The 27137-nt window shown below is 54.0% G+C and overlaps 12 protein-coding genes and 1 non-coding gene across 13 annotated transcripts; 4 read left to right on the forward strand and 9 right to left on the reverse strand.

Moving 5' to 3' along the window:
• Positions 1-436: 436 nt before the first annotated feature.
• On the reverse strand, positions 437-4371 carry SETTUDRAFT_140906 (uncharacterized protein; the record flags this gene model as incomplete). Its single annotated transcript, XM_008031564.1, has 2 exons — positions 437-4113; positions 4190-4371. 2 exons carry the CDS (start codon positions 4369-4371, stop codon positions 807-809), a joined length of 3489 nt encoding a protein of 1162 aa, XP_008029755.1. The 3' UTR covers positions 437-806.
• A 301-nt stretch (positions 4372-4672) lies between these two features.
• Positions 4673-5038, forward strand: SETTUDRAFT_34257 (uncharacterized protein; the record flags this gene model as incomplete). The annotated part of the gene is made up of 1 exon (XM_008031270.1): positions 4673-5038. One exon carries the CDS (start codon positions 4673-4675, stop codon positions 5036-5038), a length of 366 nt encoding a protein of 121 aa, XP_008029461.1.
• A 134-nt stretch (positions 5039-5172) lies between these two features.
• SETTUDRAFT_34258 (uncharacterized protein) lies at positions 5173-5913 on the reverse strand (the record flags this gene model as incomplete). The annotated part of the gene is made up of 1 exon (XM_008031271.1): positions 5173-5913. One exon carries the CDS (start codon positions 5911-5913, stop codon positions 5173-5175), a length of 741 nt encoding a protein of 246 aa, XP_008029462.1.
• An 893-nt stretch (positions 5914-6806) lies between these two features.
• Positions 6807-8095, reverse strand: SETTUDRAFT_96029 (uncharacterized protein; the record flags this gene model as incomplete). The annotated part of the gene is made up of 2 exons (XM_008031565.1): positions 6807-7676; positions 7727-8095. 2 exons carry the CDS (start codon positions 8093-8095, stop codon positions 6807-6809), a joined length of 1239 nt encoding a protein of 412 aa, XP_008029756.1.
• A 1220-nt stretch (positions 8096-9315) lies between these two features.
• Positions 9316-10542, forward strand: SETTUDRAFT_96792 (uncharacterized protein; the record flags this gene model as incomplete). The annotated part of the gene is made up of 2 exons (XM_008031566.1): positions 9316-9344; positions 9540-10542. 2 exons carry the CDS (start codon positions 9316-9318, stop codon positions 10540-10542), a joined length of 1032 nt encoding a protein of 343 aa, XP_008029757.1.
• A 233-nt stretch (positions 10543-10775) lies between these two features.
• Positions 10776-11737, reverse strand: SETTUDRAFT_34261 (uncharacterized protein; the record flags this gene model as incomplete). Its single annotated transcript, XM_008031272.1, has 2 exons — positions 10776-11046; positions 11103-11737. The coding sequence occupies 2 exons, from the start codon at positions 11735-11737 to the stop codon at positions 10776-10778; spliced, it is 906 nt and encodes a 301-aa protein (XP_008029463.1).
• Positions 11738-12559: 822 nt separating this feature from the next.
• SETTUDRAFT_156410 (uncharacterized protein) lies at positions 12560-14374 on the forward strand (the record flags this gene model as incomplete). The annotated part of the gene is made up of 4 exons (XM_008031567.1): positions 12560-12601; positions 12669-12893; positions 13031-14097; positions 14218-14374. 4 exons carry the CDS (start codon positions 12560-12562, stop codon positions 14372-14374), a joined length of 1491 nt encoding a protein of 496 aa, XP_008029758.1.
• A 201-nt stretch (positions 14375-14575) lies between these two features.
• On the reverse strand, positions 14576-17140 carry SETTUDRAFT_43572 (uncharacterized protein; the record flags this gene model as incomplete). Its single annotated transcript, XM_008031307.1, has 2 exons — positions 14576-16953; positions 17131-17140. 2 exons carry the CDS (start codon positions 17138-17140, stop codon positions 14576-14578), a joined length of 2388 nt encoding a protein of 795 aa, XP_008029498.1.
• A 252-nt stretch (positions 17141-17392) lies between these two features.
• On the forward strand, positions 17393-17492 carry SETTUDRAFT_t58. The gene has a single exon. It is a non-coding gene; the product is annotated as a tRNA-His (tRNA).
• Positions 17493-18374: 882 nt separating this feature from the next.
• Positions 18375-21354, reverse strand: SETTUDRAFT_165139 (uncharacterized protein). Its single transcript, XM_008031568.1, has 3 exons — positions 20539-21354; positions 18766-20488; positions 18375-18675 (listed from the first exon to the last, which is right to left on the reverse strand). Exons 1-3 carry the CDS (start codon positions 21327-21329, stop codon positions 18490-18492), a joined length of 2700 nt encoding a protein of 899 aa, XP_008029759.1. The 5' UTR covers positions 21330-21354; the 3' UTR covers positions 18375-18489.
• A 244-nt stretch (positions 21355-21598) lies between these two features.
• Positions 21599-22806, reverse strand: SETTUDRAFT_165140 (uncharacterized protein). The gene is made up of 3 exons (XM_008031569.1): positions 22604-22806; positions 22145-22547; positions 21599-22078 (listed from the first exon to the last, which is right to left on the reverse strand). The coding sequence occupies exons 1-3, from the start codon at positions 22776-22778 to the stop codon at positions 21781-21783; spliced, it is 876 nt and encodes a 291-aa protein (XP_008029760.1). The 5' UTR covers positions 22779-22806; the 3' UTR covers positions 21599-21780.
• An 899-nt stretch (positions 22807-23705) lies between these two features.
• On the reverse strand, positions 23706-24263 carry SETTUDRAFT_34265 (uncharacterized protein; the record flags this gene model as incomplete). Its single annotated transcript, XM_008031273.1, has 1 exon — positions 23706-24263. The coding sequence occupies one exon, from the start codon at positions 24261-24263 to the stop codon at positions 23706-23708; it is 558 nt and encodes a 185-aa protein (XP_008029464.1).
• A 624-nt stretch (positions 24264-24887) lies between these two features.
• On the reverse strand, positions 24888-26601 carry SETTUDRAFT_140924 (uncharacterized protein; the record flags this gene model as incomplete). Its single annotated transcript, XM_008031570.1, has 4 exons — positions 26075-26601; positions 25603-26025; positions 25139-25554; positions 24888-25089 (listed from the first exon to the last, which is right to left on the reverse strand). The coding sequence occupies exons 1-4, from the start codon at positions 26354-26356 to the stop codon at positions 24888-24890; spliced, it is 1323 nt and encodes a 440-aa protein (XP_008029761.1). The 5' UTR covers positions 26357-26601.
• Between the last annotated feature and the right edge of the window lie 536 nt (positions 26602-27137).

Consider the following 27137-nt stretch of genomic DNA (forward strand, 5'->3'; position numbering starts at 1 on the left):
GAACCTGTAGTCTGACAATCAATGGATGACACGGTTTAGTGTGGCTCGATTGCGGCGGTGTATTCGGTTCTCTGCGTACTGAAGCAGTCCAGTCCATGCACATGCAGTGAATGCGGGAAAACACACAAACGCAGCTGGACGCCGAGTGAGGCAACAGTCGGTGAATTGCCGAATTGAAGCAGAATCGTGCCCGAGCGACGGTGGTGTTTGATAGACTGAGCCCAAGCTTGGTTTGTTGTTGTCGAGTCACCAACAAACGGAGCACGTTGCCACGCAGTAGCGGCGGTGAAAGGGGAAGGCGCGGCATCAAGGTGACGTCCACAACAAAGCCAGTGAACGAGAAGCAGACAAGACACCAGATGGAAGATGCATGAGGGAGCTGAAATGTATATTACCGCAGCGACGGTGTGTGAAGAAGAAGAAGAAGAAGAAGAAGAAGAAGAAGAAAACGACTCCCTAAGTCTATAACAGGTATTAAAGAATAACAAGACGAAAGGAAAATGTTATATACATGTACAAACCGCTCGATATCTGGGGTATCTTGTGTACGCAACGGTGCTACGGCCTATGCCATTGTCCGCGTGCCATCCGCCTCTGTGCACTCGTCTCAAACCCAACGTCACGTAACACCCAATGCACCCAAAACCCAAAACGCGTGGGAATTCTAGAGACGGCCTGCGCGAGGTACCCAGAATCGCTGTCAAGGACTTGCTGCATGCTGCAAGTGTCTATACGCTGTCAACATCGATTTCCCCACATAGATTGCACCTCGCTCTTGCTCGCCTCAACAAGTCGCCCACTCGGTGCTACGAGTTGGTATCCTGCTTGTCACTCTTGGGGCTACTTAGTCTGGCAACTTGCTCAACGACACCACTACTTGCATGTTCCGACTTGCTACTGTCTGGTGAGCCAGTCATATCCATTGCGTTTCTCAAGCCCACTCCACTGATCCTGCCCATTGGTGGCTCGTTCTGACTGTAAGCTTGCTCTCCTGCTCCATTAGTAGTAGAAGGCTCATCCGTAGGCTCCATCGACTCTGGCTCGGCAGTCAGGTGGGTAGTTTTGCTGCGTGGGCTTGCACCAAGACCTCTGTGATACTCAACGCCAGATCCATGCAAGAAGCTGGAGATGTCTGCTTCGCTAGTGCCCTTTCCCTCAGGGGTCTTGGGCATCGCTTCCGAAGGGCTCCGCGGGCTCTTTGGGTTGTTGGGTTGGAAGAAACGCTGAACAGCGTTGCGATCGTCGAACTCTTCTTCATCGTCGCTCGTCTCGTTGAAGTAGATGCTATCCCAATCGCCAGACCCTATACTGTGAGTCGATTCGGTTGTGTTGCTCCTCTTGGGGATCCTCAGACTGGGCAGCTTCAGAGGCGTCAGCTCGTCAGCTACTTCGCGCATTTCGCTCTCGGAACGCTCAATAGGTGGATGTTGATCTTCTTGTCCCTTTACATGCTCGCCGTCTTTGCTGATAGGCTTGTCTACTGCCTGTGCTCGATCAATGGCCGGCTCAAGCTCATCGCGTGTCTGAGCCGAGTATGTATCGGCAAAGTGAGTGTCGCAAAGATGCTTGATCACAGGCCATCCGTACGCATTGGCAAACATACGACGTACTATGATGTTGTTGTGGGCGTCAGGTTCGAGCCTCACCAAAACCTTGCGCCATGAAAGATCCCTGTGATAAGCGCGGGCAATCTTCTCTTCCACACGCATGTCACTCTCGTCGATGCTTGTTGTCGATGCCTGGCTGCCGGAGCTTTCACCCGAAAAGTTGCGCGTAGCCTTCTTCTTTACTGGTGGCGGGGGAATATCCTCAGGATGATAGATTCTGTCATGGAAGATGGCGCGTGCTCGGGTGGATGGGTCGTTGATCCACGACGGCGGAGGTACAGGTGGGTTGATCAAGTCACCAGCTGATTCGAAAATCGTTGTCTTGGGTGGTGCCATGTTTCCTTTGGGATTGTTGACAATCGAGTCACCACGAGTCGCTCGCGGTCTCTTCCTGTGCTTGTCTTTACGGGATGGTGATGGCGGGGGTTCTGGCTCTCCAGCAGGCTGCTCTTCTTCGTCATCCTTGTGAATCGTCTGGCTACGCGAGAACATCTTCTTGTCGCGCGAGGTATGCTTCCCTGTAGGCCTAATATAGCTCCAGAGCTGCATCAGTGTATTTTGCGGCTGAAAGTATGAGTCGTTTGGATCCTTTCCTTCTGGGTTCTTCTTCTGTCCTTCAATGACTTGATGGGTTGCCGAGTCGATCGAAGGTACCTGCGTTTCATCCTCCTGGTTGGTGACGTCGGCACCCGGCAATGGCACAGTAGTGTCATCGCCGCTGTACGTTGGAGAATCAAGTCCCGAGTTTTCGTCTTCCGGGAGGGCGGTCTTGGAAGGATTGGGCGAAGAATTCTGTCCCGTAAGTTGACCGTAACCCCACACAGCGACCGTGCCAATAAGGCCGTTTTCTCGGCGGGCCTTCTGCACCCGACCCAGCCCTCTCCAGTCCAAGAACAAGAGACAGCTCGTACGCAGTGGGACTATACCGTCATTGACGACATTCGAGTATATGGTCCGATTCCGGAATCTGCGCAGAACCTTGTGGGCGGGTCCAGTAGGAAGGATGCGTAGTAGAGGCTTGGCGCCAGGGTCTTCCTGATGCTGATCCTGGGCTTGGCCCCCAAACACACTGCCCATGGCCGTCCAACCACTCCTTGCTAGTGTCGGTGCTCTCCAGGTTAACCCAAGGTCTTGTCCTGTTCTGCCAACCAATCCAAAGTCCAGTGCAAACTTGACATATGTGGGGTTCTCGTTGCTCAGCCCCAAGAATGGTGTTGCCAGAGCGATGAAATTGACAGGCTTGATGGTGTCAAAGAAGTGAGGCGAGTGCTTATGGATGTATGCGATGGCGTACGTCTGTACAAGGCCGCCAAGAGAATGGCCAATGAAGCTGATACTGGTGAATTCGTACTCACGCTTGATTCGAGCTTGACCTGATTGGTGTATACTACTACCGGCATGAGAGGGGAAGCCTTCGTCTGGTACCTTGTCTTTTGTGGGTGAAAAGGTATTGGAAATCTTCTGTCCCATGGACCTCTTGACTGGCAGATATGGTTGGTCAGGATACGTGAGACGCAACACGTACTTGGCAAGTCGTTTGCCCAGATATTGAATACCGCGTTCGGTGCGTATGACGTTGTTGTTAAAGCCGCGAACAACCACCTCCTCTTCATCTTCGTCTTCGCCATCCGATATGTCTTCTTGACCACCAGACAATGGCGCGGTTGAAATGTCCTTATCCTCAGCAGTGTTCTTAGCCTCCTTTTCCTCTCTGCGCCGCTGTCGCCGACTCTCGCGCGCCTGTCTTGCGGTCGCATCAATGCTTTCCTTCAAATACAGCATGTCTGCGCCGAGATTGCTATGCAAGCCATGTGTTACTATCACAATATGGACCTTTTTCTTCTTCTGTTGGCCTGGGGTCGGCGGGCGGTCGTCGTCCTTGGGATGCCCCTCGGTGCTCTGTCCGTCATCTTTCCCTTCTGGCAACTCTGGTTTGTTCCACAAGCTTGTGGTGTCGTCGACAACCAACTGGACCGCCTTGGAATAGACCCCCTTGGGCTGTGCGGGGTGGTTTGAAACATGTTTCTGGCTCCCCTGCTGGTGATCCTGAACCTTTCCTGGCGTTCCATGGGTGTTACCAGTAACCGCACTGAAACCCAGGTCGAGCGATCGCTCATCGCGCGCCACAAGCAGTTCATAGTTTACCGACGCCGAATTGGAGAAGATAATCTGCGAAGCGACTTCGATTATCCAGGTGACGCTCTTGGGAGCATTCGAGTCGTCGCCCGGCAGCTGTGTCCTGGTATGCTCGGGAACCGTCAACTTTGTATTCCAGTATCCGCCCGCCTTTACGTTGGGCTCAAAGTCGGGGACGCCGTAGGTTTTCGCATCGTCGGCCTTGACGTTGGGGTTGAAGGTGGAGGGATAGGCCGAGACATGGATCGTGTAGGGCCCGTGGAGATATGCAGCGCGCAGTGGTATGGCCGACGAGTTGCGTATGCGGACATGGAGATATGGAGGGGGCGGTAATATGCGGTCTTCGGAGGGGGTGTATGTTAGAGTGTACCTGCGCGCAAGCCGCTTTAGTACCGTTTCGAGGGTCGTATTAATAAACGCTTTGGCGTGCACATGCTACGACTCACCTCACGACCTCGCCGACTTTGACGCTCCCCTTTTGGTGCAGCAGCAGCATTCTCAGCGCGCGCTTCTCCTCGGCGAGCAGCTCGCAGCGCGACTTTGTACACACGAAAAACGAGGGCTCAGGCAGTTTGTGGCCGGCGTCGGCGATTTGTGCGTTGGAATAGGTGCGAGGCGTGAGAAGCATTTAGCGGATCCAGCGGAGACGGACAAATGCAGTGAGCAGCAGCTGCAGGCGCGTCATAGGGCATCGGTGGTCGATGCTGATCAAACCGTAATCATGGAGTCGGAATAGTGCGGACGGAGGCCAGAGGGGGTGGGGATAGCGGCAGCAGCATACGACGTGAGGTTACTGACTTAGCGACTCAAGCTGGTCACGCACGCGCTCGCTGCAGGGTCGTGGCACGTCATTGCTCGCGTGGCATGCGCGCCGCACGAGGTCGATGCCAAGTATCCCCAGATGGGCGCGGCCTCGAGCCGACAACACCATGGCCCCCAGCCCGTGGGTTGCATTGGACGCTGCAGACGATGCGCTGACGTCCCGAGTTGCTCTGGAGGCGTGCCAAGCAAGGCTCGCATCGGAATGGCGCCCACCCGGCCGCTGTACTTACTCCCCTCTGCATCTCACTCCTCCATCAATCACCGGAGCCATGCGGATCATATCTGACACTAAGCCAGAGGACGCGAAGCCTCTGTCTCAGCCGCTGGGCGGCAAGCCCAACAATATGCGGGAGATGATTCGGGCTCATGTGACGTTGTGGCAGCATGCCTCAAAAGCAGCCAAAAAGCAGTCAAAAGCAAGGTCAAAACGAAGACGGGAACAACATGCTATTTTCAAACTCAACATGGAATAATATACTTGGGGTATCTAGTCCAGGTTCTCCAAACGCCACGCTAAGTCGGGATAAAAGTCACGCCACCCTTGCCCTGGAAACAATGCTCTGCAAACTAGAGTCATGGGCTGTGTTGAGAGACGTATTCCTTCCTGCTAAGCCGCTCCAGCTCCCGGTGACCCACTGTCCGGGGCTCGCGCTGGCCCCTTGCCTTTCCCTTTGCCCGCCGAAGGTGACGTCGGATATTCGCGACCTGCATGAGGTCTTCCGGAGCTGCCTGAGCCGCCGCCTCGAGGGGTTATAGTAGTGCTACCGGATTGCGGCTGGTTACCGGAACTGGGACCACGAGGCGTTGAAGTATTGGTCCGACCGCGGCCACCAGACAATGAAGAAGAAAAGACATTACCGTATGAACTGGTTGGAGGCGTCGAGGGCATTTGCTGAACAGAGTCAAACACCGTATCGCCATCGGCTTCGAATTCGGCCTCAGCCTCCTCTGCTAGGTTCTCACTGGCCAGTGGCTCATGCCTAGCGATGCGATCCTCTTCTTCCTGGACAATCTGCCAGTTCTGGTACTCAAAGGCTTGGTACTGCGCTGGCCCAGGCCCATTCCACCGGAAGCGCACGCGGCGACCGTTCCAGGAGGCATATACGGGAAAGCCAGCGGTGCTGTCCATGAGTGCGTGGTTAAAGCTGCATCGCACCCACGTGCCCATGCGGTTCACAATGTAGTGGCGCCCTTTCCTCACCTCTTCGGGTGTGCCAGCAACCCATGTTGCATTCTCCTTTGAGGAGCCATCGCCGCCATCATTGGCTCCAGGGGGTCTGTTTGGGCCGGGCTTGCGAGGATCGTTCCCGCCCGGGGCAGATGATCCAGATCCAGGTCCTGAGTTCATCTTCCCCAAGATTTGTTATGTAAGGAAATTTGAAGATAGTTTTGGTATATATATAGAATGTGTAGAGATGTTGATCCAAGGATTCTCGTAAAGGTGATATACTGTGCCGATTGCTGTAACCATCGAGAGATGTCGAAAGCAACATATATACCGATCGATTTGCCTTTCGCTTGCGCTGTGTTCTGTTTGTACAGTTGGTGTGCAGTGGGATTGTGCCATTGTCTTTGCCGTTCACCATGTAGGAGAGGATTGTTGTTTACAAAGGCGCAGTGTACAATATTCGTTGTGGCCCTTCACTCCCAACAAAGACGTCATAGTGAAGAGAAATGTCTGAGGCGAAGAGCGGAAAAGAAAGGCTAAGTTGCAACAAACAAGTGTGGACACTGTTGCTGGAGGAGGAAAGAGCGATTTTGTTCAGCTCCCTACCCTCAAAACGGGAAGGAGCTGAGTTGCCTCGGCCTATCCCAGATGACTTTCCACCGCCGTGTTATACGTCTTCTTCGTGCGCTTGCTACTAGTGGACAGGTGACTTGGACACTTGCAAATCACAAACTGGGATCCAACTGCTCATGATTCACCTGCAAGTCACAAGACACAACGTGCAATTGGCTGCAATCACAACGCCACCATCAGTCACGCTGCAGAGATGTTTTACACATACACAATACACTTGACTAGGAATATGGCAACAATATCAAAAGCACACATGACCCATTTGAGAATGGAAAATGTCTTTAGCATGCGACTTTTCATCACCAACTCCAAGAATAGATGCAGAGAATTGCTCGCGGTTGCTCGCTACCTATAAGCAACATCTAAAACTTGAATCAAGCATTTGCGAGAATTATGCAGTATCGCTGCCGCGATTACGCTACTCGTCTGGATTATATGATTTACTCCGCAAATAGCTTCTGTAAAATCATCCCATACGCCTCCGCCGCCTGCACCAGCTGCTCCTGGCTCAGCATCTCATCCGGCGTGTGAGCCACCTCAATGGACCCCGTGCCAAACAAATACCTCTTCTCCACTTGGGGTAGATTGGGAATGTCAGTTCCGTAGAAAACAGGTGCGACTTCCAAGCCCTCGATATCCGTGTCCAGAATCTGCGCTATGTTTGCGTATTCCGAGTAGGTGATTTCAAATGTGGCGTTTGCTTCTTTTGCACGGCTAACAATCGGAGCGAGCATGCCCGACACCATGTCTTTGACAACTTCGGCAGCATCCTCTTCGCTGCGAGCGACCCGGACAACAACAGTTGCGTTTGCGTTAGGAGGCACGACGTTGCCTGCGAGACCGCCTGATATGAGACCCGTGTTGAGTGTCGTGGCGCCCAGCAGCTCACCACGGGGAAGGGCAGGCTCTAGCGCGTTCAAAGCCTGAATGGCGTCGACAACGTAGTTGATCGCGCTGACTCCGAGCCATGGATAGGCCGAGTGTGCAGATTTCCCCACGGCTTTCAAAGTCACTCCAAAGCTGCCTTTATGGCCGCTTGCGAGCTTGCCTTCGGTTGGCTCGCCAAATATGCCAGCGCGGAACGTCGTGTTGGATGCATACTTGGCAAAAGCCTTCATTCCTGCACCACTGTTTTCTTCGTTAACAACGAATAGCATGCCCAGGCTGGCTGTATCGTTGCGGGACTGCAGGAACTTGTGCGACGCAATAATCATTGTTGCTACCGGTCCTTTGGCGTCAACTGTACCTCGGCCAAAGTGGTAGGTCGTGCCATTCTTCTCAATACGTTCGAATGGATAGAATGGTGGTACCTAGTCGGTCAGTAAGAGTAGAGATGCATCGGCTCTGAATTTGCGCGTACGGTATCAATATGACTTGTGATGAGAACTTCCGGCCATACACCCTCGTCCTTGAGCTCTTGTGGATAGGCAAAGACATTATAGGTGCCTGCATTACCGACAGGAACTTCTTCCACATAGTAACCCAGCTCAGTCAGATACTCCGAGATGAACTTTGCACACTCGGCCTCGTCCCCAGATATGGAGGGAATATTGACGAGTTCTTCATGTAGGCTGAAAAGCTTCTCGGTCTCTTCTGTCGTGAGGGAGGCTGCCTGGCCCGGCGCTGATGGGGTTGGAGAGCTCAGAGCTGATGTCGTGATCGAGGCTTGTGGTGCTGCACTGGTCAAACCGAGAGCTGCTAATGCTATAATGGACTTGAAGACAGTCATGACTGCAGATTAAGTAATTTCGGATTTGTCAAGAACCTTCCCAGGGATCCATTGGGTTTTATGTCTCGACACTAGCCTGTGCTACAAGCAGCCGTTTCCGACCTTGAATCAAACACCCCTGCAATGCTATGGTGCCTACGAATGATTCGATCCACCATGCGGGGTTCATGTGAGATATGGAATGCCAAACATTGGCATACGTCGACCGGCATCGGGACTTGTGTGAACTGGATGCTTGAGGAACTCTTGACTGGCTTTTGGGCATGATTGACAGGTCCAGACTTGAGCCAAGTAAACGAAAGCAGGCCATCATGGCTCTAGTGATAGTCGGAATAAGAGCCAGAGTATTTACGTAACTCGGGGATTCGCGAGTTGGACAGCCCTACTCTGCTTAGCTGCTATTGACTGTAGGAAGATGATGTCAAATGGTAACAAAGTTGCGAGCGCGGGGTGAGGACTTGTTATCGGATCCAGGATGGTAACAAGCGTGGTCTTGGCAGGCATGGCAACCCATGAAGCGTCTTGGGTGTGTCTGCGTCCTGCCCATTTGGGTGAGGCCAAAGTGGATTGCGCGGGATTTGCACAAGTACCGGACAACGCTGGGACTAATGAATGCATAGCTGTCGGCCTACAATAAGCCGTGCAGATTCCGATGTCGCTATTTCTGATATCCATCATAGAGATATATTTCTCATGTAGAGTCGTCCTGGGCCAGCTCTCTTCTGCGTGCTCTGATTGGACATCCAAGATGTGTAGTTGAGTATCCAAGGGTGACACCGCAAAAGAAGTAATATGCTTTTGGAAGACATTGAAAAAGGAATACAAAAAGTCAACATTTTTGTTGTCGCCGGGAGACAGATAGCCAGAGTAGGTTGTTGGAAAGGCTCTCTTTCCATCCATTGTTTCCAGATTTGGCAAGTCCAGGACACGCCAGGTCTCCTTCCATGTTCTCGAGAAGGGTTGATATTATCTTCGTCGTCGACGGCGTGCAGAGAGGGCGGGAGGTGAGGTGAGGTGCACAAGCAAAGGACCGAAAGCGGATAGCGCGCCGCCAGTGACCGACGACTGACGTGCACCTGTGGAACACCAGCTTGAGGCTAATCCACACTTCCGCCGCGTACCCGTGCTAAGCTTTAGCTCTCGTCACCAGTGACTTTGGCTCTTCCTGTGTCTTCCCTCCACACCTACACTCTGCCAGCCTCCCCGGAAGAACAGCCATCATGTTCGGCTTCATCGCCGACGGCCTGACGTACGTTTTACCCCGCCCCCACAGCTCTCAATGTGGCGGCAAGCTCCCTGCGAGGCGGCTTCTGGTCCACTTCACCGCCGAGTGTGTACAGCTCGTCTCGTGGCACCTGCGACACCGGCCTTCGGGCCTATCCAGGATTTGTTTTTGGAGGGCTGCAAAGGGCATGAGTCGGCTTGCTTGCTAACTCTACAATAGCGTGGTCACCACCGTCTTCTTCCCCATCTTCGCATCGTACAAAGCTCTTCATACATCCGATCCAGCCCTCCTCGCCCCGTGGCTGATATACTTTGTCGTGCTGTCTGCCTGCACCGCGGTCGAGAACACATTCGACTTCATCCTTAGCTGGGTTCCCTTCTACTCATGGATTCGGTTCTTCGCACACTTGTACTTGATCCTGCCTGGCGCACAGGGAGCAAGCTACATCTACCAAGAACACCTAGAGCCCTTTCTATACCAGCACGAGAGGGAGATTGACGATTTCATAAGCCAAAGCCATGACCGTGCCAAGGCGGCTGGTATGGCGTATATCGAGATGGGCATCGAGTGGGTCAGGGTCAATTTGTTGGGCTTCGCGCCTCGCAAGCCCGAAGCCCCTCGGCCGGCCGGACAGACCTATGCACAAAACCTCATGAGCAGGTTCCAGATGCCTGCGGCAAGAGGCAGCAACGATCTGTACGGCCTCGTGAACCAAGCACTCAGCGGAGCCAGCGCACTGTACACTGCTGGCACTGCTGATACCAAAAACGCTCAGGCTGCTGATTTGAGCCGCGGTGCAGCAAAGCTAGTTCCAGACTCGATCCGAAACGACGAAGACCGTCTGAACTACGTCACATCGCAGCGCCAGCGTCTCGAAAGCCTCCTCCAAGCGTTCGACCGCGAACAAGAAAACATTCGCACACAGCAAAAGGGCGGAAACACACCCCACGAGACCAGCAGGAACAGCCCGATAAGTCTCTCGCGAAACAGGAGCGAAGCCGAGTTTGACAGAATTGAGCGTGACGAGCTGAGCTCTGGTTCCGACCGACCACCATACCCCATCACACCGCCTGGAATGGATCGAAGGACGAGCAGCGGGTGGATGCCGTGGAACTGGCAACGTCCAGCCCACCCTGAAGACGATCCTCTGGCCTATGGACGAGAGCCGGGTCAGCTGAGGAACAGGTCATGGGGAACAGAGTTTGATCTCGGAGATCGCTAGAGAACCCAGGTAATTGAAATACGTGGGATTGTTTGATGTGTTTCTGGCGTTTGGTTGAAAAGGTAGATGGATTCTGCTAAACCTGACGGCGACTGTATGATAGAGCAGTGCCTTTCCCCTCCAGCTACTGCTGGACACAAGTGGGATGGGCCGTCCTGATGTTGGTACAACCAATATATACATGCACATTCCCACGGATAAAACGCTCAGCGCTTACCAAGGCGTGTCTATGGTTATAGTTTGACCTCCTTGAAGGGGTATTTTGGGCTGTCGTCTTTCCTGAGCACAATCTTCTTCCTCTTCTTTGTCGTCACGTGCTCAACCCACATTTCCTTTGTCATTTTGCTTGTGAACTCTCTGATGAAGCGGGGATCCCAGAGCTCAGACGCGATACCCAGGTCCTTGCAGCATCGCATCAGAGCGTTGGATTTGCAGCCCTCGGTCGCCGTGGGGATGCCCTCGGGGTCAAAGTATTGCTGTTCGCCACGGGCTATGGAGACGAGGCTACACATTCATCATTAGCATTCCTTGCATTTGGCTCGAGGCAAAGGTGTACGTACCGTCCCTGAACAACAAGACCGTATTCCCGTGTGACCAACTTGGCAGTCACAATGCTCTCGCCTCGTGGCGCCAGCCCCCAGCCTCCAGGCCCAAACGCCTTGTTAAGAATACGTCTATATTTGATCTCGGGGAGGTACAAGATGCCGTCGGGCTTGACCTCGACATCGTCTTGTGTGACGGGTGCGAGCAGCGCCTCAGACTGCTCTGGTGTGAAGGATATGCTGCCCAGGCCATGGTACGAGCGTGTCCAGTCGATAGCCGGTACGCCCTCTAGCTCTGGCGGCGCATCGGAGAGCCCATCAGTAAGAGACCGTTGGCGGCGAGCGGCGGCGGCGGCAGAGTCTGCAGTGACATTGCGTGCAGTGGGCACGGGCGGTTCTTTGGCCCCAGAAAATTGCGGTGTTACAGTTCGCGGCGCACTCGATGTAGTAGTCGTTGTGCTTGAAGTCGCGGGTTTGGCTGCCGAAGTCGTCGATGTGCTCGCCACCGCAGCCTTTGGTGCAGTCGCATATGCGGCGTTGATGTGCGATGAAGAGAACCCGCGGTGCTGTATCCGGTACGCCAGCGGTGCTGCTCTCGACGAAGAGCCTGGAATCAGGGCTGATATGCCTCGGTTTGCTAGTCTCGCTGCCATTGTCCTTGTCTGGAGTGCGGGGGGAGTCCACGGCGCTCGAGGTGGGAGAGTGGAACGTCACAAACGCGAAGTCACGGTCTGATAGACGCACGGACCATCTGCGTTAAGGCCGACCAATCGCATCGACTCCCCTCTAAGGTTTCCCTCATCCACGCGTACATTCGGCGTCGGGGAGGGGCTGTGCTGGCAATTCTGAATTTCGAATTCCTGTTCTCGCTGCCAGGTCAACATGAAAAGAAAAAAGAAAATGAAAGTCAAGAAGAAATTTCCTTTCACCGTGCGGCACGCATTGGGGGGCCCTGCACAATGACATGGTACTGTACCACTCCGCACCGTCACCATGAATTATCCGAAAAAAGCATACTTTTTCAAGAAAGAGAGGAAGAAGAAAAAAAGATACACTTGCATTACGGGCTTCCAGCCACGCTCTGGGATACGGCGAACCGTCTGCTGGAGACATATCCCCTACTGCGGTCCGCGCTAATGGGATTACATTAAGGTCTGACAAGGCGAGCATCAAGCTTTGCCTGAGCTGAGCATGTGGAGCACCTATCGGATCTTTTGCTCGTCGAGCGGCACTACGTACGAAATGCACTAGGCGATCGGCGTGGCTTCAACCGTCGATGTCAGCTCTTTTGCGCCATGTTGGCCGCGGGCCCCGCTATCAGAGGTCGGTCAACACCGCTTCTTCCAATTCGGAAAATGGGAGCCTGACCATTCTTAACATATAAAGTTTGCTGGTGTCCTGCCTTTGTAATTCCAAGTCTGGTAACGTTCTTCTTCCATTTGAGACCGAGACGGCTCCCATAAACTCTCATCAAGATGGCCTCCATGTCGCGAATCGTTGGTGCTTTGATCGCTTTTGTTAGTACTGCCTCGACTATTTGCGAAAAAAGGACTCTCTTTACAGCTCAATACTAACGGATAACAGCTAGTCGCTCGCTTCATTCTCAGAGCCATTTATCGAGTCTATTTCCATCCTCTCAGCAAATACCCGGGGCCCAAGCTCTATGCCGCAACCCGTATTCCCATGCTCATATCCATCTTGAATGGCTCACGCGAAAAGGTCTATGCAGACTTGCACCGGAAGTATGGGCCTATAGTTCGACTGAGTCACGACGAACTGATCTTTATTGACCCTGATGCATGGAAAGACGTAAGTGAAAACGCCTATTCGTTGCCCTGGATTCCTGGAAAACATCTACTGCGCCAGTTCAGCCTTTTCCATCCCGGTGTTTGTACTACATGTACACGCTACTTTGGACTGTTGTGCATCCACTGACCCCCTAGCAGATCTACGGCCATGGCACCAGAGCAACTCCAGGAAAACAACCCTTCAAAGACCTGACTCGATATGGAAAACTGCCAAACAACACGCCCAGCATCCTCATTACACCCGAGGAAGACCACGCTCGCATCCGCAAAATCTTTACGCCTGCGTTTTCCGACCGCGCGCTCAAGCAGCAAGAGCCCCTCTTCCTCAAATACATCAACAAGCTCATGAGCCGGCTTCGCGAGAGCGTGCAACAGAAGCCCAGCGGGAAACTCGACCTGGTCCAACTCTTCAACTTCACCACCTTCGACATCATGGGCGACCTGACGTTTGGCGAGTCGCTGCACATGCTGGATACCGCCGAGTACGATCCGTGGGTCAGTTCGATATTCAAGAACCTCAAGAACATCACTTGCCTCAGCGTGCTGCGGTACTACCCCTTGGTCCTGTACCTCTTCCGCACATACGCCCCGCCCTCCGTCAACAAGAAGGAAACAGAGCACTTCAACCACTCAGCCACGCGCGTAACCAAGCGCCTCGAAAAGGGCACCAAAAACGAGGGCGTGGATATCTGGGACCTGGTGCTGAAGCAAAAAGAAGGCAAAGGGCTCAGCCGCTCGGAAATGGATTCCAACGCCTCGCTCTTCATGATTGCAGGCACCGAAACTACAGCTACCCTCCTCTCGGGCCTCACGTACCTGCTCATGGCTAACCCGGCTTGCATGCAGCAGCTCAACTCCGAGATCAGGACGAGCTTTGATTCCGACGACGACATGACCATGGAGCGCCTCGCTGCGCTGCCCTACCTCAACGCTTGCATCAAGGAAGCTTTCAGATACTACCCGCCCGTCCCCATCAGCCTGCCGCGCCGCGTCCCCGCCGAAGGCAGCACTGTCGCAGGCAACTTTGTGCCGCCGGGCTCCATCGTCGGCATCCCCCAGCGCGCCATGTACACGAGCGAAACGAATTTCAAGCGCGCGACCGAATTCCTGCCGCAGCGCTGGCTCGGAGACGCCGAGTTCGAGGCAGATGCTAAGCACTGTCTGCAGCCGTTTTCCGTGGGAAATAGGGATTGTGTTGGGAAGAAGTAAGTCTCTCTCTCTCTCTCTCTCTCTCTCTCCTCCCATTTTTTGTTGTCTTTGTATATTCCCGCAATTTCATTTGTTTAGTTTGAATAATGCCGAATGCTAACCTTTTCACTCTACAGCATGGCATATCACGAGATCCGGCTGGTGGCCGCAAAACTCTACTTCAACTTTGATCTGGCGCTGTGCCCCGAGAGCGCAGACTGGATCGAGCAGAAGACATATGTGCTGTGGGAGAAGAAGCCGCTCATGTGTCAATTGAGGGCTGCGAGTAAATAAATCAGGCTTTTTATGCGTTGTGGATGGAGCGGTGGGATAGGCGTTGAGAGATGGAGGTGATAGTGTTACTTGATGCCAATTGTACGACTTGTTATTACAGTATCGAATAATAAATGCCCTTTTATCACACACACACACACTCTCTCTCTCTCTCTCTCTCTCATCTGCTCATACACGCCCACACGCCCAACCCCTACCTCCCTACTTCCCCATAATCCCCACATCCTCCACGCGCAGCAACCCCGACCCCAAGCCCGCCACCGCCCAGGCGCCATATCTCAGATTAGGATTCCACGCCAGCGCCGTAACAGCAGAGTTCTCCTCGAAAATGCTAATGGAGCGCCCAATCTCCGGGTTGCCGTTTCGCTTGGACACGGCGCTGTGCGCGATGCCCTGCTGCACGGCCTTGTAGCCCTCTGAGATGCGGACGAGGGGCTGCGACAGGATCTCCGGGGGCACGGTTGCTGCTTGTACGGGTTGTTCGGGGGTGATATTGCTGTTGCTTTCGTCTTGGGGTGGTGTTGATGCAGCAGTCGGATCTGGTGCTTTTTCTTGGGATTGAGAGGTTTCGACGTCGGTGGGCTCGATGGCAGTGGGTTTTACGAGCATCCGGTGCATTGGGCCGCGCCACTCGTGCATGAACCATTTCTGCTGCCACGGCACCACTTTGTAGTTTGCGATGCGCATGATGGGGTTGCTGGTCTGGATGTCGCCGTCTATGCCTCCGATCAGGACGCCCGGGTGGACGGGGCTCGTAGCCACGCGCGTGATGCTGTTTTCCAGGCGCATGCTGTAGAGGTTGTGGTAGTACCGGCGGATGGGCGTGTGTCGCAGGATGTAGTGTTCGTCTGGCATGACAAACGATTGCGTGTGTTCGTGCCATGCTTGCGTGAGACACAAGGTGCGCCCACGGATCGAGGCCGACATGTCTGCGTTTGGGCTGCGGAGGTCGAACAGGCGGGCGAAACCGTCGGCGGTGCTGATGGAGAGGAACTGCGGGTTTGAAGGCCACCCGGAGCAGATGGTGAGGATAAAGGTGTCGGCTAGTTGCTGGTAGAACCAGGGTCGCGGGTTGTGGTCGTCGGTAGGAGACGTCGATAGAGTTCCTGGACGGTTCAGCGACCACATGCCCATAGTGCCTGCTGCTGTCGCAACTGCAAGCGTGGTTCCTGATAGCCAGTGCAGACAGGATGGAACTGTCTGCGGGATGGATGCCTCGAATGCTGCACGAGAAAAATATAAATATGTGGTTTCTTTGCTTTCGGCTTGACGCGTCGGTGTACACAGATCCAGTATGCGTACTTTTCCATCGGACGAGATCACAGCAAGCATGCCAATATGCGTTTCTCTTTCAGCATCGGAGTCATCCTCCACATCTGCCGCAGCAACTGGACACCATCGGAGCTGCTTTGGCGCACCCCAGTTTGCGCAAACCACAATCTCAAGTCTGGGCTCTTTCGACGTATCCATATCCCCTTCTTCAGTGGCTTCAAATGCCCAAATTTGAATGGACGCCGCATACGGCTCGGTGGCATTGAAAGCAGGTGCCTTTGGTAGCTCCATTGGCTTTGGCTGATCTTCGCCCATGGGTTTTTGTTCCACGGCGACAGCGAGGTACTGTACACGGCTGTCCTCCTTGGTCACCCACTGGGCATCTTGTACTCTTGAGCCGAGATTGAATATCCAGCCTCGTCTGTTTGCTGTATCAGAGAAAGACTGTCCAATATGCATATATGTGCGTTTTGCAAGTGTGCTAAGTTGGGGTGTGTCCACAGGCCCAGTGAGTACGTTCAACGTGTCTGAGCCCGCATTCAACATGTACTGTGCAGCTTCATCTTCAGTCAACCGCCTAGTAACCTGGGCCGCCGTAAATGCCGCTTTCCCGGTATGCGTGTACCACTCTTTCAAAGCGTGATTCTCCTTCTCCCTTGCGCCTTCACTCTCAAAGAAGCTTCTTCTCAAGCTGCTGAAATCAGGCTCATTCGGCTTTACCTGATCGGATTTCCGGATCGGGAATGTCTCCTGTGGGAACCAGTAGTCGCGCGACGACAGTACAGGCTTGACATGGTGACCATCCGGCCCGAACAGGTTTTTCAACCGTGGCTCATGGCCACCAATCTTGTCGAAGTCGGGTATCCCTCGTGTTCGCAGCTTGTGCTCGGCATCCACATTGCGCACTTTGACGCCGCTGCCTTTGGCAAAGGTGATGGGCGACGGTATGTGCTCCGTGGACGGCCTGTGGCGTGGAAGGATGGGCGTGCTTGGCTGGAGCAGCATGGCTTTTGACCCGCGAGCACCGCGCATTGGCATCGCAAGCTCCTCATCCGAATACTCTTCTTCGTCTTCTGAATCGTCTTCCTCTTCATCGTCATCTACTTCATCTTCAGAATCATCCTCGGCGTCCTCGTCCTGGCCATCAGGCATAAAGTCGTCCTCGTCCTCATCATCGTCATCAAACCCCGGTGTCTGAGTCCCAGAACGCGCCTCGTCATCCTCTTCGTCGAGAAACGAGTAATCCTCCTCGACGCGGTAGGACTTTGGATTCCTGCCTCGTGACTGCCGGGGCGGCGACGACTGCTCTGCAAGCCTGACGTTAGCGTTTCCCGATAATTTGCAAGGCGCGTCGGCAAGCGCAGCATGGGATCCATGTCTTGATTGAGCGATTGTGTGAGCGCCAGCACTCTTTACGAGGGCGACTTGCAACAGCAATTGAAGCCTCTTTTATAACAGCACTGTCAGACGACCCTCGCACGTACCTGCAGACATGGTGTGTTTACTTGGCATTGAGTGGACCGATTGGGTAAAAGGGAAGAGCATAATATCCAAAGCTCGCAGAAAGAGCTGCAAGCCCCGCCTCTAGCGGACGGCACACAGACCCCGCAACCCCGCACACGCACTCAAAATTCCGTTGTCCATGACGATTCCACCAAGATGTGCCTGTCAAGACGGCTTTTCCTGGGAATTTTGTCAAATACTGAAATAATACAACTCCCCAAACTGACATCAAAAACACCACAAGGTGGTATGGTCTAGTGGTATGACGTCGCGTTGTGGCTGGCGGGCAATAAGCTGCCCCGATCCAGATCCGCGCCAGCCTGGGTTCGAGTACGTTTTACCACGAAATATTATGGCAGTCCTGAGACATCTAACATGTCTACAGTTCCCAGTACCGCCAAATTTGCGACATCACTTTTTTTGCCTTTGCTGGTGGATGAGTAGCTGGGCAGTCGAGTTTTTTGCTGGACAACTGGTCTGGAAAGTGCGTAGCATTCAGTACGTCTTACATTTTGCCTCGTTCACTTGTATCATGACGAAAGATTTGCTATGAAATAGTGGCTTTTTTGCACTCCTAGCTTTATTAACCCAGCACTAAGCAACAGTAATTGGCCATTAACCAAAAAAAAGGCAGGAAAAACGACTAAGATTTCTTTGTAGTCTGATTGATTCCCTACTCGTCTCTTCCCCATATCCTATCACCATGCCTAGACGCAATATAAAAACAAACAAACAAACAAAGGGCGAATTTTCTAAATGCTGCAAACAACGAGAGAGAGAGAAAGAGAAAGAAAGAGAGAGAGAGAGAGAGAGAGAGAGAGAGAGAAAGGGGATTTTTTCCATGGTGCTAAAAACAGCGAAATGGGTCCCTTTCCTTTCCTTTCCTTTCCTTTCCTTTCCTTTCCTTTCCTTTCCTTTCCTTTCCTTTCCTTTCCTTCTTTCTTCTCCTTTCTTTCTGTCAACTACCGAGTCCGCTGCCATGTGATTTTAATTTTTTTTATTGATTTCCCGCTTTATAACACGGCGGGCGCGCGCAGGCGCCTGTCTCGCTGAAATGCAGCAAGGAAAGAAGATTTGGGAAAAGATGAAAACAAGGGATGAGTAAAACGCCCATGTATGCAAAATAAAAAAAAAGAGAGAGAGAAAGAGAGAAAGAGAGAGAGAGAGAGAGAGAGAGAGAGAGAGAGAAAAGAAAAAAAGACAAGGAAAAGGAAAAGAAAAGGGAAAAGAAGATTAATCCTATACACAAAAACAGAACCGACGATGCAATATAGGTTTGGGACACACACACACACACAGGCTAATCGACACCCTTGATATATATTTTTTTGGGATTAAAATTACCCACCGCCCAGTCTCTCACCCGCGCGATTCAAAATCTCGGCCGTCTTCTTGATCGCAGCGGCGGCGGCGTTCCAGTCCTTTTTGGCGATTGCTTCTCTCGCAAAGGGGAAGATTGTTGCGTCGAGGCCGTTGTTGAGGTCCGGGGCGAAAATAACGTGTTTGAATTGGTCGCGGTTTGGGAGCTGGAAAGATGGAAGATATAGTATTAGCCAGGATTCTAGGTTTAGGGAAGTGATATGAGAGAGAGAGAGAGAGAGAGAGAAAGAACTTACACCATGAGGCTCCTTATCATCTTTATTCCGCGGTAGATCCAAGAGATCTGTTTCGAGGCGCCCAATCTTCGCGTTATGCTGGATGCGCTGCATGGTGATGCCGCTTGATTCGAAGCCGCCCGTGGCATACACCTGGTTGTACCAGCTCTGTTCCCACGCGGCAAACGCCTCGGCCTTCTTCTTGAACATGCTGAGAGCATCGACGAGCGGCTGGAACATTCCAATATCGTATTCAGCGCCGCCGGCCGCCGTCTCGGTCCAGTCGAGCAGCTTTTTGCCTTCTTCTTGGAGGCCGTGAGCAAAGTCCTCGACTTTCATGGGCATGATGGCTTCCTGGGCGAGCTCGAGGATGAGGAGGACCCAGAGTTGGGCGAGGAGTGTGTGGTAGGAAAAGGACGGATCGACGTATTTTCGCATCCACGAGAGCGTCTCGAAGCAGCTGTGGGCAATGGGGTTGGAAGACGCGTGGTTGTCGGTGGAGCTGGCAAAGCCAAAGTCGATGGACGAGGTGCCGGCAATAGATTGGAAGGCTACATAGTCGCTTCCAGCACCCAGGTTGCCAATCTTGCTGCCAGAGTTATCCCATAGTTCTCTTAGAGTCTTGTTTTCATGGGGGTCGGCCAAGCGGTCCAAGATGCGTGTCCAGGCGTGTTGGAAGATGGGTGAACCATTGGCCCAGAGTTTGTCGCCCGTTACACCCACGTCGACGTTTATGTACGCAATGGCGCCTTCGCGGAGAGCTTCCGTGTTCGCTTCGACGTGTTCCGTAGAACCGATGCGGTTGTACTCGCCTGCATCCCAGGATGCAAACTCAATAGTACGCAGGGGCCTCCAGCCCTGAGCTCGAAGCTCACCCAACACACGCGCGACTTCGAGCATGACAGCAGTACCCGAGCCGGGGTCGGCCGCGCCAAAGCACCAAGAGTCGCGGTGATTTCCGACAATAATCTTCCTATTTGGGTCTTCGGTGCCCGTGAGAGAGCCAAAAACATTGGTAATGCGCTGCTGCTCCACCTCGTCCTGGTCGTTTTGCATGAAAACCTTGGGGGAGGTTTTGGGGTGGCCAGAGTACCATTTGTCGCCAACATCTGGGACTCCGCCAACCCATTCTTCTGGCAGCTCTTCGCCCGAACCCTTGAGTGACCTGAGCAATGTCTGCGCGCTCTTCCACGACAGCGGGAGACTGGGAATCTTTGGCAGTGCTGGATTCCGGTCCCGGGACATGCGCTCCATCTTCTTCAGACTCGGCTTTCCGGGCGTCAGCACATCTCCCATGATCATGTTGGTCTGCGCCACAGAGCCTCGCTGGACGCTGTCGCCCGGTCTCCACTTGCCGTCCGGCCAGGGATTGCCCTTTTTGAAACCGTCCTCTGCCGGGTCCGAGTACACCAGTACGCCAACCACGCCCGCATCTTGCGCCGCCTTTATCTTCATGGACAGATCTGGCTGTGTGCCGTAGTACCGGCAGAGCACGACTGCGCCCTGGACATCAACGCCGCTATCCCACAACGTCTTAAAGTCTCCCTTATCGCAGTAGTTGACGTAGATCAGAGGCCCAGTGGCATTTCCCGTTGCCGACAAGCCGTGGTATGCGGGGGTCTGGGGCTTGGCAGGATTGAACACGGATGGCTCTTCGAGGGTCGCTTCCCACGCCTTTTCGGGAGGGTCGACAATGGCAAGTTTGCGGCCGTTCTTCTTGGCGTAGTTCATGTAGACATAGTATCTAGTCAGATTAGCGTGTGCGGGCACAGCGGGCAGAGCAGCCAGGCATACTCATCGTGTGTAAAAGTGTCCATGTGGGCGTCCTTGAACTTGCCCTCGATCCATTGGCCCAGCACGTAGCTGCCCTCGGTGCCGCCAATGTGGTCATAGCTGGTAATGTACTCGAGATTCTTCTCAATGCGCCAGCCCTCGACGCCCTCCATGGCCGTCTGGCGTATCCACTCGGGGTTGAAGGGCGTGCCGAAGCCGGTGCCCATGGGCACGACCTCGCTGACGACGAGGAAGTAGACGAGCACGATGATGAGCACGAGGCCAAACAGGCGCGCAAGCATGGCCCAGCCGGGCTTGTACTCGTCGGGAATCGTGGGTATGTGGTCAGTGAGGGCGCGGAAGTTGGGGCGCCACGAGGGCCAGGGTATCCGGGGCAGATGCCAGCTCGACAGCGAGTGGCGTATGCTGTAGAAGCGCTTGGAGAAGCGGCTGCGCGTGCGATTCCGCCTGGCACGGCCTTCTTCAGCAGCCTCCGGGTCGAGAATCTCCATCTCCTCCATGGTCTGGCGCAGGGCCGAGTCCTGGCTTTCGCGGACGGGGCTGCCCAGGTCCGAGTCGTCGTCGCCATCGCTGACCGACTGGACCGACGGCGGCTGGTAGTAGCCGGTGCGCCTGCGCGGGTCGGACTGGGTGCGAACATCTGGCGACAGGAGGCCCTGCCGCTCGGCGTCGTCGCTGATTTCGTTGGGGCCCAGGCGAGCCGGCGCATTGCGCGACGAGGTGGCTTCGTCGTACGTGGGGATGGGCGGCGGCGACGGCTCCCGCACGTAGTTGTGTTTTTCGTCGCTCATGGCGAGCTGCTGCAAGGGCACGTCGCCCCTCGTCGCTGGGGAGAAGCGGGCGTGGCGGGTGATGGGGCGCTGACTTGAGCGGCGGGCAGTGTAGGGGGATGCTCGCCCACGGCGGATGGTCGGTACAGGCAGGCGTGGGCAGGCGTGGGCGTGGGCGTGGGCGCGATGGGCGGGCTATGGCTTGCACATGTGCATGTTGCAGAGGCAGGTTGCGTAGCGAGATCAATCGCCACAGGCGACACGGGCAGCAAAAAAAAGAGCGACTGGTGTTTCGTCTCGACGTGGTTGCATGGCAGCAGAGGCGTCTGGGGATGGCGTAGCGCATCGCCCGCCCGCCGAGTCCGTGTGCAGCGGGTCCCTCGAAACCACACCCATTCACTTCCCCCACGGCCAGCGTTTGAGAGCCGCCCACGCCCACGCAAAGAATGCAATTCATCACCGCTACCAGCGCCTACATGTTCCGCCCGCCCGTCACCTTGATCGTCTCTCCGTTGACATAGCCGAACAGCGGGCTGGCCACGGCCAAGACGGCGCTCGCCGCCTCTGTCGCCGTGCCCGGCCTGCGCAGCGGAATGTCTGCATGCGGGTCGGCCTGTGCAGCGCCCATCTGAGCCTGCGGAATGCCCAGCGCGACCTTCTGGCCGTCGGGCGTCGTGATGAAGGCGCCCTCCTCCTTGGCCGCCGTCAGTCGCGTCTGGATGTGGCCGAAAGCGACCGTGTTTGCGCGCACACCGAACTGCGGACCCCACCTGGATGCCGCCATGTTAGCGACGGGTGTGTCGACGAAAAGAGGGAATACGCCAGAGAGCACTTACTCCTTCGCAATCGTCTTGGTCATGCCCTGCACGCCCGCCTTGGCCAGCGCATAGTTGATCTGCCCTGCGTTGCCGTGCACGCCGCTGGTGCTCGAGATGTTGATAATGTTCCTGGGCTCGCCGTCCTTGACGCGGAAGTAGGGCGCTGCGGCGCGGACAATCTTGAAGGGCGCCGTGCCGTGCAGGTCGACAATGGTGTGCCATTGCTTGTCCGTCATCTTGTGGATGACGCCGTCCCATGTGTAGCCAGCATTGTTGACAATGATGTGAATCTTGCCGCCGCCAAACTCGGCTGCCTTTGCAATGAGCGTCTTGATGTACTCATCGTCGAGCACGTCGCCGGGCACTGCAATGGCGCTGCCGCCCGCTGCCTTGATCTCCGCTACTACGCCCTCGGCTTTCTCTGCGTGGCTGTCAGTACATGCTGGTATCAAAGTCGCCATGCGCCAATTGACATACGGCCATCCACATCTGCAATCACCACCTTTGCGCCCTCTTTCGCAAACAGCTTCGCAGCCTCCGCTCCAATCCCCTGTCCCGAGCCAGTGATGATGGCAGTCTGGCCAGCCAACATGCCCTTGGGGTAGTTGAGGTGACCAGCAATCTGGTCGACACGCTTCGACGACGACGCCATATCTCTGCACGTAATGCGCTCTAGTAAACAAATAAAGTCTGGGGGGGGTAAACTGAGTTCAGCAGGGGGGGGAAACGCAACCTAAAGTTTAAAGAAACCCAGACAGCTATGTATTAAACAATAAAGCCGGCCAATACCAGGGAAATGCGGAGAAGTTCAACCGCGGCGACAAACGCCCTACCCATGTCATGTCTGGTCCTCATGCCGAGGTTCGCGCGCACGGACAAGCTCTCTCGGCCTCGAGCTCTTTTATCTTTTTTTCCTGGCCTGACTCGACCCAGCGATTTCTTGTTTGTCCAACGCGCCCGAAACCCCGTTAACGCCGCGCGCTGACGAGTCGAGCTGGGGTTTCCACGTGTGCGCGTTTGGGAATGCAGTCGTTTCTTGCGCTTGGACGCCGTGACATGGCTTGCTGTGAGAAGCGAGATGGTCCATCGCTAGCTATGTATGAGCATGCAGAACTAACCTTTACCGGTTTGTTTCACTCGGTCTGCATGGCGAGCTTGGGGATGTGAATAGGCTGTTGGGAAAAAAGAGTGCTGAAAATAAGTATCCTTTTTCTTTACTCTGCTACTAGCAGCGGGAGTACCTTGCCTTGCCATGTCGTTGAGTCGCGCAGGACTTGCGTAAGGTACGCTAGGCCAAGATAGGCTAGGCTCCCGTTAGCAGCATGTGTATGCTTCCTCACGCATCTTCTTTTGGAACCTCAACTAGTGAAACGAACTGGATTTGACTAATTATTCGAGAAGGGCATGAAGTGAAACGAATCTCGATAAACAATCGCGAGAACCATGCGTGTGAATGTTCATATACACGGCTTGGCTGTCGTTTACACAAACAAACACCTGCTAATCGTCTTCTAACTCCTGCATATCATTTTCGCCACTGGTATACCCCATTTATCTCGTATACAACGCCACGCCGGTATTATATTCTGGCAGAATGGGACCGTGGGCGAATAAACAAGGATCGAAACGACGTCGAGCCTCGGCGGGAGTTGGGCTCCGAAGAAATGTTTCTTGGCTGCGAAGACTCTGGTTGCTGAGGTTGCGGCTCTGATTGCTCCTGGATCTCAGTTTGTGCCTGAAGTTCTTCTTGTATCGAAGACTCTGTTTGTACCTGCGGCTCCTTTTGCACCTGCGCAGGTCCCGCCTGATGCTCCGTCCCGGCCGTCTCGTCCAATTCCCTGATAGTCGACAACCCAGCTGGTCCTGCATAGTCACCAGAATCTCCCTCGTCAGAAGAACTCACATCCATATCCGCAAGTGCAACGCTCTGTTGCTGCTGTTCTGCAATGCGCACCCTTCGCGACGGCCTCTTCCACTTGAGGCTCACAGCGTAGTTCATGTAAGCCCAGAACCTGCGCCACCACCTCTCGTTCCTGTGTGCCCTGTAGTCGGCTGACCGGCGCCAGCGGCACTGGATGATGCGGCAGCGCTGCAATGCGAGGCTGAGGACCAGCAGGCCGGTGGGTATACCAATCATAAGTCCTAGCTCCTAGTCTTTGAAGGTGTGGTTTTTGTTTTCATGATCTGGTAATTCGGATGCCGCGTTTGCACGCGGATGTACTTCTGATAGGCCGCGTGCTGCGCGGATGAAGAAGCGGTGGAGGGCTTGCATGGCTGGATGGTGTGAAGAGTCAATGGTGGTGTAGCTTTAACGATGGGATTGGTGTATCGGGTAAAAGCGATGGGTGGGTGATAGCGATGCTGTTGTGGAAGAAAAATGGTGTGAACAGTGAGAATTGCAGCTTTTAAGCACCAAAAGGCTCGCAGCGTGCCTTCTAACCTCGTACGTGTGACAATTTCCTGATGTTTAACCTAGGGCTTCGTGACTTCTCCTTTTTCCCGGCGACGGCTGCTTTCTTCTCTTGACTTTGGAGACAAAAGTTAAGAACAACGGCTCATGCTGCTCGTGTAGCAGTCACTCTCAGTCTTCTTGCCGTACACCTAATCCCCTTAGACAACCAGCTAAAGTGTTTTGTTTCTACTGAGAAAACGAATCGACCATGATCAACTCTAGTATAGTCACAAGGTCGGATACTATTTGATCATTATCCGAAGACATTGAACGGATACTCTACATAGTCTCATCGGATATTTTGAATTACTACAACTTAGACGTGGCCCACTCATCATGCCGCCACCCAGGCATGTCTGCAAGATCCTTCGCTGGTGCTGCTCTCCTCGACTTGAGCGCATCACCCGTACCAGGCCGCCACCTCCATGCATGCGCCAGATCATCTGCTAGCGTGCCTTCGAGCAACTCAACGACATGCTTTCCAATATTCGGTAGCAGCTTGAATGTATGGCTAGAACCTAGTTAGCATGAAATACTGCAGTACCAAACAGAATACCTACCCGCTGTCCCCAGTAGCAAGTACAAAATTCTTCCATTCAGGATGCTCGCATATCAAGAGCGCAGCATCAGCCGTATCCGTACACCAACACAAATGTCTGTTGAACAGCTCCTTCTTGGTGAACCTAGGCAGAAAGGTTGCAATGGCCTTGCGGATGCTCACTTCAGAGGCATCAGGATACGTGTCTGACGGATGTTTTGCGGCTGATCTGGGCACAGAGATGCGTTTTGGTGCCTTTGTCCCATATGGCTGGTGTTGTTTGAAGCGAGTAAAGCCAGGAAACTCGTCGCAAACCTTGATGACACCATGCTCATCGGGCTCGAAAAAGAAGCCAACATCGCCGTTGTATACTACGGGCGCGTTTTTATACTCTGCTGCTTCTTTGGGTGTAAGCTGGATGTGGGCATATACCCACGCCTACCAGGGTTAGATCTCATTGTGCAGAGAAAACTTTCAAACACATACCTTTGAAACACATTGTTCTTCCAAATCGACCAAGACGGGGCTCCAAGCACCAGCTGCTAGCACCACCTTGTCCGCATAGTACTTCGTGCCATCGACTGTCTCCACACCAATGCACACTCCCTCGGCAAGTAGAGGCTGCTTGAACGATCCCGCTCCACCAAAACCAAACTTGACTCCCTGACCACACAAGTACTTGCCTATCGCGTTGATGGCTTTTGCTGCTGCGAGCCAGCCGCCGTCTCGGCTATAGACTGCCTTCCAGCCCTTGATCTGCTTTCGGTCTAAAAGCGGCATTTTCTTCAGAATTTCGTCCTCAGAGTCCAGCCACTCAATTGTTTCTTCAAGACCAGCATTGGCATCTAGAAGAGCTTGGTATGCTTGTTTCAAGTCTTCCACTCCCTTTTCGCCATTTGCGCAGTCGAGCTGCATCTTTGTCAATTCAAGACTTATGCATCATTCTAACTGCACGTACTCGTCCGGTATTGTGGAAATATTCTTTGAACAAATCGTCTTCTTTCCACATTTGCCTCGCTTCTAGACTCAGCTGGAGGTCGACCTTGTTCCGCAAGCGGATGCCCATGATTTTGTTCAAGTCATTGCCAGCCGACTGTGCTGATGGGATGGGATATGTATCCAGGACGGTGATGTTCGATGGTGTGTAGCCTGAACGGACCAGATGAAGAGCTGTCGAAGAGCCAATGGTACCGCCGCCGCCAACAACAATGACAGACGTATTTTCCCTGGAAGACGCCATATCCAAGCAATGAGTAGGTTGATCTGCTCCTCGGAGGGCTGAGTCCTGCTGGGTAGAGGCGCAAGTCGGTGTCAGACGCAATCCACAGCGTCAGGCTCAACGCTTGTCGGTTAAGTATCAGCGAAATCTGCACACGCCACCAGCAATGGAACGGCCGTGACACATGCTTCGACTCAATGTACCATCGGCTGGAGATGAGCTCGGTCACGGGCTAGTGCTGGCCTCTCGCTTGGTGAGCCCGACTGCTATAATGACCCGACAAGGTTAGACTACCCGACGTCAGCACAGCGTCAGTCAACGAAGAGGGGTTGTGTCGGTGCATCCCAAGATCCAGGACTCGACCTCTCGCCTGGCCGTATCTGACACCTCGATAACAAAAATCTGCGTCTATACCACATCTGATGCAGTACCCACGATGCCGATATTCTATCAATGTACCAGGCCTGCCGCGGAGCGATATCACGACTGACTCGCGCCCCGCCTTGCAACCACAAAGGCCCGACAACCAAGCCTTGCAAGCCCAGTCTGCATCTTCTAGCGTCGTCTTCCCATGCTTTGCCGGCCTTGGCCTTGACCTCCACTTTTCCCAACTGTTCGCATTACCACATTGGGCCTAGCTTGAGTGATCTTCCAGACTGTCATCTCACTCGGCATTGCGTCCGTCGCTGAAGCAGCCGACTCCACAATCCCTATCAGCTGGATGGGAACGACTTACTTTACCCCGGGTTGGGGTAATCTAATACCAGGATCCACAGATAAGCCGGGAAATCAGATAGTAGGC

Source organism: Exserohilum turcica (assembly GCF_000359705.1).
Source record: "Exserohilum turcica Et28A unplaced genomic scaffold SETTUscaffold_6, whole genome shotgun sequence".
Classification (NCBI taxonomy): Eukaryota; Fungi; Ascomycota; class Dothideomycetes; order Pleosporales; family Pleosporaceae; genus Exserohilum; species Exserohilum turcicum.

What these genes read in the sequence shown, in the direction of transcription:
- SETTUDRAFT_165139 (XM_008031568.1), bottom strand. Translation starts at nt 21,329, where the DNA reads ATGAGCGACGAAAAACACAACTACGTGCGGGAGCCGTCGCCGCCGCCC. An exon ending in GACACTTTTACACACGATGA is followed by an intron (nt 20,489 to 20,538) that starts GTATGCCTGGCT and finishes TAATCTGACTAG; the next exon opens with ATACTATGTCTACATGAACT. An exon ending in ATGATAAGGAGCCTCATGGT is followed by an intron (nt 18,676 to 18,765) that starts GTAAGTTCTTTC and finishes CCATCTTTCCAG; the next exon opens with CTCCCAAACCGCGACCAATT.
- SETTUDRAFT_165140 (XM_008031569.1), bottom strand. Translation starts at nt 22,778, where the DNA reads ATGGCGTCGTCGTCGAAGCGTGTCGACCAGATTGCTGGTCACCTCAAC. An exon ending in GATTGCAGATGTGGATGGCC is followed by an intron (nt 22,548 to 22,603) that starts GTATGTCAATTG and finishes ACAGCCACGCAG; the next exon opens with AGAAAGCCGAGGGCGTAGTA. An exon ending in ACCAAGACGATTGCGAAGGA is followed by an intron (nt 22,079 to 22,144) that starts GTAAGTGCTCTC and finishes GGCGGCATCCAG; the next exon opens with GTGGGGTCCGCAGTTCGGTG.